The sequence below is a fragment of the Myotis daubentonii genome, chromosome 13 (assembly GCF_963259705.1).
Source record: "Myotis daubentonii chromosome 13, mMyoDau2.1, whole genome shotgun sequence".
NCBI lineage: Eukaryota > Metazoa > Chordata > Mammalia > Chiroptera > Vespertilionidae > Myotis > Myotis daubentonii.
In genome coordinates this window covers 10,780,249-10,793,419 of record NC_081852.1, presented here as the reverse complement: position 1 = coordinate 10,793,419, position 13,171 = coordinate 10,780,249, and the positions used below count along the sequence as shown (strand labels likewise).

General features: G+C 42.9%; 1 protein-coding gene across 1 annotated transcript in view; it reads left to right on the top strand.

The window, feature by feature from the left end:
- BMS1 (BMS1 ribosome biogenesis factor) overlaps positions 1–13,171 on the top strand; it is a 35,371-nt gene that overhangs the window by 9,686 nt on the left and 12,514 nt on the right. The window contains exons 7-13 of the mRNA XM_059662170.1: positions 393–514; positions 770–963; positions 1,775–1,914; positions 5,005–5,747; positions 8,126–8,227; positions 8,948–9,102; positions 12,059–12,140. Of these exons, the coding sequence (XP_059518153.1) occupies positions 393–514; positions 770–963; positions 1,775–1,914; positions 5,005–5,747; positions 8,126–8,227; positions 8,948–9,102; positions 12,059–12,140 (1,538 nt within the window). The remainder of the gene's footprint in view (positions 1–392; positions 515–769; positions 964–1,774; positions 1,915–5,004; positions 5,748–8,125; positions 8,228–8,947; positions 9,103–12,058; positions 12,141–13,171) is intronic.

Here is a 13,171-nt window from a genome sequence, read left to right as displayed (position 1 = left end):
TTTTCCTTCCTTTATGCTTTTTTTTTCATATTGTTTTCTCAGCCTGGGGTACCCTTATTCCACCTGCCAGAACCCAACCCACACTAAAAAACCCCAGATCCAAGCTTAATCCTCTTCCTTCCCTAACCCCAGGGACACGCATTCCCCATTTCTGGGGTCTTACTTAAGGAATGTATAGTTCATAGAGCCTAAGGTGCAGTCATGTGTTTGCTTCTTTTCCTCTGGTAGATGGTGAGCTGTGCTTCCTTATGTCTGTATTTTCTATAATTTTCTAAATGTGATGAGTGAACTAGTGAAGGTGTTGAATTATTGACACGTGACCGCAGGGGGTGGGGGCGGTACACGAACTCTGACATTCATTTCTGCCATGTGATTGGGTTTTATTTTTCTAGGATGGAAGATTTGACAAACCCAGAAGATATCCGAACGAATGCCAAGTGTGACCGAAAGGTGTCTCTTTATGGTTATTTAAGAGGAGCACATATGAAAAATAAAAGCCAAATTCACATGCCAGGTACTCTTTCGTTGTAAGATGTATTGTATTTGTAGAATTTCTTAGATGACTTCATCTTCTGAGGAAAACTTCAAATTGGCCAGCCTCCTTGCTCAGCAAACACTGAGTTGCCAAGTCTCCTCTGCTCTGTTGTTGGCTGGAGAGACACAGTGCCAGTGTCGAGGATGCCCTTGTCGTGGCTGAAGCCTCCTGACTGGGCCATTCCTGCTGACGGTAGATTTGTCAGCTGAAGCCATTTTCCTGTCTCTCTTCCAGGTGTAGGAGATTTTCCTGTGAGTGACATCAGTTTCCTGCCAGACCCCTGTGCCCTTCCTGAACAGCAAAAGAAGCGCTGCTTAAATGAAAAGGAGAAGTTGGTTTATGCACCCCTCTCTGGAGTTGGCGGTGTGCTGTATGATAAAGATGCTGTCTATGTCGACCTTGGTGGCAGCCACGGCTTCCAGGAATCGGTGAGGGCAGTCACAGGCATAATATAATTGGAGCTTTGTAATCTGTATTCGTATTTATGGTAATGCCTATTGTAAATATGCAGAATATTTAACCACACTCAGCAGAAAGTAAAAGGCATGTCCCCTGTACCTCCCGGCTGCAAGATTCACAGGATCCCACATCTCCCAACACGAACACTGTAAGCAGCATGGAGCCTGACTTCCATCTCTCCTTATATAAAACCAATGTGTTTTCTAGCTCCAGCTCTTTGGTCTTTGGTTTTCTCTCTCAATATATAATGTTTGTTTATATTATTATATATTATCTGTAAATACTATAATATATCTGTGTGTGAGTGAGAGAAAGAGAAGTAATATTGTTATATGGTATCTAACTATAAATGCTTTTACAAGATTTGGCACTTAAGAATATGTGATTGTATTGTTCCCCGTTAGTATCTGTAGAGCTATTTCTGTCTGTAGACAGTTGTGTGGTATTTCATTGTGTGCATACACCTCATTTTTCTTTTACTGTTCTGAAGTGGGATTTAATTGGGCTAAAGTGAGTACATTCTGTAGCTTCAGCACGTAAGGTTTTTCTAGCAAAATATTTAGGTTATTAGGTTATGTACTCCGTGAACTTTGAAAAAGTTTAATGAAGACAGAATTGAACTAGGCTTTGTTGTAAGAATTTTCTTTTCTTTTTGAGGCAGGAAGAAGGGTTTTCAGGAGCTGCGTTTAGGGTAATTTTGAGAAAGTAATTGAAGCCAGTGTGTCTCTCTTCACAGTCCTTGTGCATTCCTCATTTTCCCTTTCTTGGTCGCCTTGGCAGGACGAGGCAAGGCCCACCCATGAACTGGTCCAGAGTCTCATTTCCACCCATTCCACCATTGATGCCAAGATGGCTTCAAGTAGAGTGACACTTTTTTCTGATTCCAAACCACTGGGGTCAGAGGATATAGATAATCAAGGGTAAGTTTGCTATTTTTCTATTTTTAATTTTTTAAAAAAATTACACTACAGAAGATTCTATCGCTCATAACCTATCAGGACACATTTTGGTGTGGTTCATTGCAGGGCATTTTGCTGTGCTGTGCTTTGCTTTGCTTTGCTTTGTATGTGCATATGTTTCTGAGAGCTCTTCCCCTAGGTCACATTACATGGCATTTCTTAAAACAGTATGGAGAATTCTGTTTTTAACAGACCCAGAATATTCCTCAACTATCACAAAACATTTTCCATAGATTGCTTCAAAATAGTGGAGCAAGCAGAGTCGGGGAGCTTGTGGACATGGCTGTCCAGAAGCTACACATTTTTGTCTCTGAAGGTGTTACTTACATTGTGTTGTAGTATCTCTTGTGGGGTGATTTCCACTAATGTGTGGCTTATACAAATTATTTTCAGTCTGGGTTGGGGATTTGTATACCTTGTACATAGTTTTATTGAAGTAATTTGTGACCCTCAATAAAAATCATTCTGAAAATGATTGAGATTATCTAATTTATAGCTTATCTATATTAATCCTATCTAATAAAGAGGGAATATGCTAATTGACCCTTGCGCCTTCGCAAAGATGGTGGTGCCCACAGCCAATAAGGAGGGAATAGGCTAATTGACTGCCACACCTTCAAAGATGGCGGCGCCCACAGCCACAAGATGGCAGCGTCCGGTACCCTCAGCCCCGCCAGGGCCAGGCGGGCCCGGCCGCTCCACACGCCTGCCTCCGGAGTCCCCCAGTCCCCTCAGCCACCCAGGGCTGGCCCAAGGCGCAGGCAAGCCTTGGATGATGGCTGCCCAGCTGCCCAGGGCCGCCCGAGGCTCAGGTAACCAGGGCCGTCCAAGGCTTGCGCTGCCAGCAGTGGCAACATCAGAGGTGTGATGGGGCGTCACCTTCCCCTGATCGTCGGCTCACCTCCTGCCCCTAAGGGCTCCCAGACTGTGAGAAGAGGCAGGCTGGGCTGAGGGACCCCCTCCCTCCAGTGCATGAATTTTCATGCACCGTGTCTCTAGTAAAAGCATAATATGCTAACTAGACCGGATAGCTGAACGACCTTCCAGACATCATTCCGGATGTCCTTCCAGACCAAGCTGCGGTGGCAGGGGCTGAGGCAGAGGCGGTTAGGGGCAATTAGGCAGTCAGGCGAGTGGTTAGGGGTGATCAGGCAGGCAGAGGCAGTTAGGGGCAATCAGGCAGGGAGGCAGGTGAGCAGTTAGGAGCCAGCGGTCCCGGATTGAGAGAGGGATGTCCGACTGCCGGTTTAGAATTGGCATTTGGACATCCCCCAAGGGGTCCCAGATTGCGAGAGGGTGCAGGCCAGGCTGAGGGACATACCCACACACACCCACCCCGGCTGTGCACAAATTTCATGCACTGAGCCTCTATAATAATAAAAGCGTAATATGCTTATTAGACCAGACAACCAAACGACCTTCCAGACGAAGCCAGAATTTCGAGGGCCAAGACAAGTCGCCGTGGCTGCGAGGGCCAAGCCCCTTGCACAATTTTGTGCATCAGGCCTTTAGTTATAAATAAATACTAATGAAGAAAAAAAATCATCTGCCTCTTAACTAGCAGATGGTATAGCATGGTAGTTGAGTGCAGTAGTTCTACTATTTGGGGAAAACATCTCTAAGCCTCAATTTTATAATCTCATAGTAGTAATGATTATTAAATGCGATAGTATACATAAACTATTTAGCATGATGCAGATAACAAGTATTAAAGATCCCTATTATGGTCAGTGTTATTAGCTATTTTCATTTTTAAGTATTTTGGTCATCCTTGTCTACATGGACACTCTAACATAGTTGCAGTCATAATCAGATAAAATTTCTGTGTCTATATTGTGAGCATTTCTTTTTTCTATAGTCTTTTTATATAGTCATCACTTTGTTATTGGTATATTTAACTTATATAATCTCTCTTAGTACAATTTTTAGTATTTTTTCACAATTTTCTATAAACTACATTAAATAGCTTCATAAGTTTTTATTTTATCTCATGAATTTAGCATTTTTTTTAAAGATTTTTTATTGATTTTTAAGGAGAGAGGAAGGGAGCGTGAGAGAGAGGGGGGAAAAAATATTGATTGGCTACCTTCTGCACACCTCGTACTGGGGATCGACCCTGCAACCCCAGCATGTGCCCTGACTGGGAATTGAACTGGCAACCTTTCAGTGCATGGATGACACCCAAGTGAGCCACACCGGCCAGGACTGGATTTAGCATCTTGATGATGATTCTTTATCAAGTATTACATTGGTGATTTCAAAATGGCAATATTTTTTCTTTCTTTTTTAATCCTCATCCAAGGATATTTTTTTCATTGAGAGAGAAAGAAAAAGAGAAAGAGACATTGATGTGAGAGGAACATCTATCGGTTGCCTCCTGTACCTGCCCCATCAGGGATCAAACCTGCAACCTTTTGGTGTATGGGACCATGCCCCAATCAACCAAGCCAGCCGGCCAGGGCAAAATGGCAATGTTCTTAATTTGTTAGCTGGCATGCTTTAGCAAGGAGCTTTCATTTCTACCCCTTTATTTTAGTATCACTGGACAATGGACATTTTTTGTGTATTTCATCTGTTATTACCCTGTTACGATCATTATTCTTTCGGCGCCTGTGTTGTCCTTTTAGCCTGTCCTGTGTCGTTTTGGCACATTTCTTTCGCTCTTTGAGCACTTCCTGGCTGCTGACAGCAGGATGTTCCAGGCTCCTTTGTCCTTTCCCTGCCTTGGACCTGTAGTTAGCCATTTTTCTAAGGATCACCTGGTTCAGGCTTGGAAGTGATTAGTCTTCTAAAAGATCTATTAAGTTCTCGCTTCCATGTTGAACAGTTTTTCCCTAAAATTAGTCTTTTTCTTTTTTAAGTGTTGTTAGGGAACTGCGTATGAGTTTGCTTATTAAATATTATAGTATTTATTAAATCATTCCTTTCTGTGCTGTTATTTAAAACCATCCCTTGACAGTGTTTTCTGCTTTGTATATTTATTGACTTGCCATTTCTAGATTAGCAGATTGTTTTACGTGTTGAATTATTTTGCTTTACTTGGTAATATAGGCTGTGGATGCCAAGAGAGGAAAAGCAGGTGGATTTAAAAACTGGTCGAGTACGTCGAAAAGCCATTTTTGGAGGCGAGGAAGATGAGTCTGGGGATAGTGATCCTGAAGATGATGAAGAAATGTCTGAAGGTGACAGGTTGGAAAATAGCTCTAGTGATGAAGCAGAAGAGGAAGAAGATGCTGACGTGACGGGTAAAGTCTGTACAGCTGACAAAGGGGCCAAGCGGCAGAAGTTTGAGATGGAAGAAGACACCGAGGTAGACTTGCCAGCATTTGCTGACAGTGATGATGACCTGGAGAGGAGCTCAGAGGATGAGGGAGAAGTAGAGGAAGCTGATGAAAGCAGTGAAGAAGAGGGCTCCAGTGCAGGAGAGAGGGATATTTTAGACTCTGAGGCTTTAGAAAAAGGCAGTAAACACAGTAATGGTCTGAGTGACCGTTTGAATCTGGAGAAGACAATGAAAAAAGCAGCCCTCACGACTTCAGATTCCGGCCATTGCACAGCTGAAGAGGCATTTGCATCTGAAGATGAATCGGAAGGAAACTCCTCTCTCAGTACAGAGGAAATGGACTCAGAAAATGAAGCACTCATGAGGAAGAAGTTTCCAAAGCCTGCTCAAGTGGTCAGTGGTCAGAAACGGGGATCAGAGAGCTTAACTGATGAGACCAGTGATATAGAAGACTTACTCAAAGAGGAAGAAGAGTACAAGGAAGCAAGTAATTATTCCACAGAAACTTCAGGTATGCCTAAATTTAATTTAACTGCCCTTATAAACTTGGCACTGACATATCCTATCTGATAAAAGAGTAATATGCAAGTTAACCATCACTTTGTGACAAAGATGGCAGCACCCATAGCCACAAAGATGGTGGCGCCGATCGGAGCCACAGAGCCAATGGACACACAAGCCCGCAGGGGCGTCTGGACCCCAGCCCCAGCCCCGCGGAGGCCACAGCACTGGGCTGCTGGGGCTGGAGCCAGCAGACACACCCTGCATCCCTAGGTCCCCTCCTCTCATTTCCAGGAAATAAAATACCTGCTGTGCACCCACCTTTTGGCACAGCCCCTGCCCGTCGCAGGTGCCCCCTCCCCCAGCAGGCAGTGCCGTGTAGCTCCCGGGCACCTGTCTTCCCATATCTTACAGGGTCTAACGCGTGCAGGCAAAGTCAGGAATTCAGGCCCCTGATGTCAGCTTCCAACTCTCAGGGCACCACACCAGAGACCGAGGGGAGGGGGTGGGCATGGTGGGGAGGAAGGAGGGGGAAAGGCACCAACCAGCAGTTGCTCTAGTCCTGCCGAAGTTTCACTTTTTATCTGTGGGTTCGCTCCTGGGATAAGTAGCTTTAGCAAGCAGGGGGACAGCTGGGTGCTGCAAGGTAAGGGCTGGTTGCAGGGCCCGGGGTGCGGGACACGCTGCAGGGCACGGGGCCAGGAGACAACGTGAGGGGGAGTGCCTGGGCACCTCCTCCTATGCCTTAGCCACCACCTCCAGCCACCACTGCCACCGCTGCTGCCTCAGCTGCCTCCTCCCAGAGGTATTGTTGCAAACCCTCCTTCCTTCCCCCCCACCCTCCGCCTGCAGGTGCCTCAGGAGCCCCCAGCCTCCCCAGGCACAAGTGCCTCTGTAGTGGCAGCAGCACTGGCACAGGGTGTGGAGTGTGCACTCTGCCTGGGCGGAAGGGCCCATGGTACAGAAATGCCAGCCATGGTGCAATCACGGGGTACACGCCATTGAAGGGAGACCCGAAGTTTTTCGGGAAGCTCAGATTGCGGTCTGGGCGGGGTTGGAGCCCTTCCCTGTGTGACCCCAGCCTGGGCCTTTCTGGGCACCCAGGGGGCTGGGCCACACCAGCTGCTTAGAGCTTTTGTAGAATCTCAGTTGTCACATTGGAAGGGGCCTAGGAATCCAGTTATCCAAGCCCCATTTTACAGTTGGGGCGGATGAGGTCCAGCGAGAAGGAGGGCCTCCCCAGAAGTCAGTCACTAAAGGCCAAACTGTAATGGCTCCCAATTCCTAATTTCCGTTTTCCAGCATTACTCCAGTGCCCACAGACCGCGGGGGAGGGGGGGGCATTTGGGGGCGATCAGGTCAGCAGTTAGAAGCAATCAGGCTGTCAGGCAAAGTGGTTAGGGGCGATCAGGCAGGCAGGTAGGTAGGTAGGTAAGCAGTTAGGAGCCACTGGTCCCGAATTTTGAGAGGGATGTCCGACTTCCAGTGCAGGATCGGGCCTAAACCAACAGTCTGACATCCCTCTAGGGGCCAGATTGGAGAGGGTGCAGGTCAGGCTGAGGGGACCACCCCCCCCACACACACAAATTTCGTGCACTGGGCCACTAGTCTATAATTATAAAAGCATAATATGCTAATTAGACTGGACGTCCTTCCAAACGACCTTCCGGATAAAGCCAGGGCTGTGAGGGAAGCCTGGGTCCGGTGCCGGCAACCGGGGGAAGAAAGGCCTACTCTTTTTTTTTTTTTTTTTTTTTTTTTATTGCTTAAAGTATTACAAAGGGTATTACATATGTATCCATTTTATCCCCCCGCCCTAGACAGTCCCCTAGCCTCCCATATCACCCCGTGTCTTATGTCCATTGGTTATGCTTATATGCATGCATACAAGTCCTTTAGTTGATCTCTTACCCCCCTACCTCCTGCCCCCCAACCCTCCCCGGCCTTCCCGCCGCAGTTTGACAATCTGTTTGAGGCAGCTCTGCCTCTGTATCTATTATTGTTCAAAAGTTTAGAATGGTCTCTATTGTCCATGAATGAGTGAGATCATGTGGTATTTTTCCTTTATTGACTGGCTTATTTCACTTAGCATAATGCTCTCCAGTTCCATCCATGACGTTGCAAATGGTAAGAGTTCCTTCCTTTTTACAGCAGCATAGTATTCCATCGTGTAGATGTACCACAGTGAAAGGCCTACTCTTACATGAATTTCATGCATCGGGCTTCTAGTTTTACAAATAAAACGTCTACATTTGGGGGTCTGCTATTTTGGATATTTGTTAACTTCAAATATTATACTTCAAAAAAGGATTTCAGGGTGATGAGCAGTGAGCCTGAAGTAGAGACGACAGATAAACAGCCTTAATTGATTGGCATTGGTCTTTGCAGGTGCTCTCAAATGGAAGGAAGACCTTTCCAGGAAGGCAGCTGAGGCCTTCCTGAGGCAGCAACAAGCAACGCCAAATCTCCAGAAGCTTATTTATGGGACAGGTAAAAGCTCTGGTTCATATCTAGAAGCATCGCAGTTTCTTAGACTATTTCTGGAAAGGCAGTGAGAAAATTGGTTGGAGGTTTGAGTGGTACTTGTGATATCGGTAAGATATTTCGAAGGCTGTCAGTTTGTATTTGGCAGGTGTTTTTATTCATCAGTTTATGAGAACCATAAATTGGTCCTATGAAATAGATTTCTGGCTTTGCCATAAAGCTTTTGATGAGAATAGTCTTCATTATGTCATTTTGTCTCACCTATACAAAATCTTTTATGAGAATTTCTTTTATGGTAGAATTTAGGACCCAGAAAATACAAAGTGGTGAACTTTTCATTGGGGTCCCTAGTCACTACGTGATTAGAACAAGGCCAACAGTGTGTATGTGAGCTAGGAGCATCGAAAGAGGAGGTAGGTGTGGACTGGTTTCCAGTCAGCTTTTGCTTAAGTTCTCTTAGTGACTAGGGACTCAGCATTCTTCCAGAGAAACTACGATAACTGAAAGTTCTGCCTGTAAACCCTTCCCTGCCCCAACCCCTGTTACTCTCCCTCCTCAATGGACTCTCTGCTGCTGCCTTGCAGGAAGATAGCAGCAGCTCCCTGGCTTTTCTCTGACTCATCTGCTCAGGGACTCCACCATTCCTACCACAAACAGGGACCCTCAGTCCCAAGGCCTCTAGGGTGTTGATTTGTTCTCCCTTTTCCATCTTGGTGGTCTCTTTAGTGACAGAGGATAATGAAGAAGATGATGATGCCAGGGAGGAGCTTGGAGGGTTGTTTCGTGTCAGCCAGCCTGCCAGAGAGTGTAAGTACAAGGCTGACTCTTTGGACTGCTCCAGATTTCACTTGGATGTGCCCCATGACTGGGATTTAGAGGAGGTAAGACTGAATATGAATAGTATGTTTTATATATGAGGAAATTGTTCTAAAAGATCATGTGATTTTAATGTTGCCTACCTGTTGTTTTGTAAAATAACAGGATGTTGTCCCAGATGTTGGTGTGGATATTTCATGCACCCTAAACAATGAAATGTTCTAAGTTTAGTCGGACTATGTGCCTGTGTTATGGAGAAAAGGAAAATGTTCAGCTTTTAGTATGGATAGTATTTGAAGCATTGCACATAAATCTTATACATTTAGCCGAAACCGGTTTGGCTCAGTGGATAGAGCGTCGGCCTGCGGACTGAAAGGTCCCAGGTTCGATTCTGGTCAAGGACATGTACCTTGGTTGCGGGCACATCCCTAGTGGGGATGTGCAGGAGGCAGCTGGTCGATGTTTCTCTCTCATCGATGTTTCTAACTCTCTATCTCTCTCCTTTCCTCTCTGTAAAAACTCAATAAAATATATTTAAAAAAAAAATCTTATACATTTAAAATATTTTGTTTTATAATTTGAATGAATCTAGTGTCCCTCATTTAGCAGTTGTAATTTCTGCTGTTTATAAACAAGTAAATCTATTACGCTAGTGGTAAATTTTCTTTCTTGTTCACCGTTCTCTGATTACACTGGAATTCATTCAGTTCTCAGACTTGCTAGGCTTACTCCCCTCTGTTTCCTCTTCTGGAATGTTCTTCTGATCTTCCCAAGCTGACTTCTTTTGATCATAAAATGTCACTTCTCAGAGAGCTCCAGTCATTTTCACATTAGCTATTTTAATTTACTGAATAGCATTTATGTACTTTATGAGGTGTATTAACCATTTTTATGGTAAAATTTAATACAGATTTTAGAAGACCACATAAAATAGTTGTTAACCTAATGAATGGATTACTAGGTGAGGACCCTTGTGGCCACCGTGTGCCCATCCTAGTGATGGTCCTTCCCTTCCCTGCAGAAGGAACATGACTCTGTGCTAATCATCTCCTCCATCATTTCGTCCTTCAAGTTTGTATCATAAACACCATAGTTTACTTTTACCAGGTTTTTTGGGGGGGTTGTTTTTCACTGTGTCTTTTTTTAAAAAATCTTTATTGTTGAAAGTATTACATATGTCCCCTTTATTCCCCCATTGGCACCTTCTAGCCTGCTCACTGTGCTTTCTAAAACTTTAAATATACGATCCTTTTCTCTGCCCATCTCCCCTTCCATTTAATTTGTTTAAGAAACCAAGTATTTGGTGTGTAGTTTCTCGTATTATGTACTTTATAAATTCCATTGTAACCCTATGGGCAGTTTATTAGGCTCCTCTGTCCTCTGTGTTTCTAATAGAGTGGTGCAGAGAAATAGCAATAGAACTCTGTGATGATGGAAATAACTTATATATGAACTGTCCAATGTGGCTACTTGTGGCTGTTGAGCACTTTATATGTCTAGTGAGACAGAAGAACTAAATTTTTAATTTTTAATTTTATTTAATTTTTGTACTTGGTGTGAGATGAATATGACTTATTCTTTTGCATATGGAAATCAGTTGTCCTAACGCTATTTGTTGAAAAGACTCTTTCTTTCCCTTTACCTTGTCTTGGCACCCTGGGCAAAAAAATCACTTGACCATAGATATGTGGGCTTGTTTATGGACTCTTAATTGTATTCCATTGTTCTATGTCATTCCTTGTGCCAGCACAATCCTGTTTTAATTACCGTCCTTTCATAGTAAGTTTTGAAATTGAGAAGTGTGAATCTTCTAGCTTTGCTTTCTTTTTAAGTTGTTTAATCTAATCTGGATCTTGGGTTTTCTGTATTTTAAGATCAGTTTTTCCATTTCTACAAAGAACCAGCTGGGATTCTGACAGGGAATGCACTGAATCTATACTTTAGAAAGTATTGCTATCTTAGCAATATTAAGTTTTCTGATCATTAACATGGGATGCCTTTGCATTTATTTGGATTTTAAATGTCTTTCAAGAATGTTTTGTAGTTATCAGAGCATAAGCTTTGCACTTTTGTTGAATGTGTACGTAGCATCTTATTCTTTTTGATACTATTAAAAAAGGAACTGTTTTCTCAGTTTCATTTTTGGATTTGTTATTCCTAATATAGAGAAATAAAATTTATTATTCTATACTAATCTAGTATTTTACAACCTTGCTAACCTCATTGATTGATTAGTTAGTTCTGCTGGTTTTTCAGTGGATTCCTTAGAATTTTTTGTAAACCAGATTATATCACCTGTTAATAGAGACAGTTTTCCTTTCTAAACTGGATGCCCTTTATGTCAATTTATTGCCTAATTGCCGTGGCTAGGACATCTAGTACAGCATTGAATAGAAGTGAGAGCAGATAGACTTTCCTATTCCTGATTTTAGGGGGAAAGCTCTCAGTCTTTCATCATTAAATATGCTAGTGGTGAGTTTTTAATGAATGTCCTTTACCGTGTTGAGGAAGTTTCCTTTTATTCCTAGTCAGTTGTGTGCTTTTCATGGAGGTTCTAATTTTTTTTTAAATTTGTTTGGTCTTTGGTTCCCCTAAGTCAATGATTAAGCTTAATGAAATAAGGATCATCTGGGAACAGCTTGCCTATAAAACTTCTTGGCATAAGATAGATATGTTCAGTAAATGTTTAGTGAGTGAGTGTAGGCATGAAGGAATGAATAAATGAACAGACTTGCTTTTGCATGCATTGTAATCATGCTAGCCTCAAGGCTACTTTTTGAGAATTAGGTTGTGTATGAAAAACATGATTCATAACCAAAAATAGGATTCAGTTGAAAGCCAAACAGCCACAATAAGTCTGGAGTAGCAAATAGTAAGTTAAAAATGCTGTTTAACTGCATTGTCTTAAGAACACTAATAAACTTTGAAAATCTGTTGAGTTAGTAAATGCCTGTTTACTGACGAGGTCAGTGGCTAATAGGACTTTGCCTGCCTAATGAAGTGCCGATGTTTCTGTGTAAGGTTATGAACAGTATCCGAGATTGCTTCGTGACTGGGAAGTGGGAAGAGGATAAAGATGCAGCCAAGATCTTAGCAGAAGATGGTAAGTAAAGGGATGTGTCCTTTCTTTTTTAAGGAGGGGGAGAGAGAGAGAGAGAGAAACATCAATGATAAGAGAATCATTGAGTGGGAATTGAGCCTGTAACCCAGGCATATGCCCTGACTGGGAATCGAACCATAACCTCCTGGTGTACAGGTTAACTCTCAACCAGTGAACCACGCTGGCCAGGCAACAGTCTATATTCTTCAACAAAGATTACCTTCTTTAAAAGTTCCTCAATATTTTAGTGGTTGAAAATAGTCAATTGTGAAATGCTTTGGGGAACACTGACAGAGTTATGGGTAATACTCTGGTTCTTCCTTCCATGGTGACCTTATTTTCTCTCCCTGGTTAACTGACTAATTGGATAAAGACCTTGAAGAAAAATGGGAAACTGTCCATAAATTTTATCATGTATTTGTTAAAAATAGATTTTTGTGAGTTTGAAAAATGTACTCGTGCAAGAGTTAGGCCTCCCTTCCTCCAGATGCTGGCACCGGCTTCCCTCTGGCTCCTGGGACCCAGGTTCCCTTGCAGTCCCAGCTTCGTCCGGAAGGACGTCTGGTCTAATTAGCATATTATGCTTTTATTTTTATAGATAGCTGAGAGGAACAAAGGAAACATGTATGCTCAATCTTTTCCAGACCAGAAATTCGTGGTGGCTATTTGTATTGTAATTGTGTTAAGGGAGAATTGGCGTCTTAATGATATTGAGTCTTCCTTTCCAAAAACATGGTACCCTTTGTTTGTTCAGTAGATAATATTAATAATGCCTTCTTCACTGGGTCAAGTTGAAAAATGTAGTTAAGTCATGTAAAGAAGTACTCAGAGCAGTGCCTGGAATGTAAAACACTTGAAAGTGTTAGCTAACATTAGTCCATGTGCCCTTTGGTAGCATAGTGAAGCCTTTATAATATTTAATTAAAGATCTTGTACATTTTTTAGTTTATTTCTAAATATCCTATTTTTTGTTTTTATTACAATAGAATCTTCCCATCTTTTATTTCCTTTGGCTCTTTGGTTCTTTGACTCTT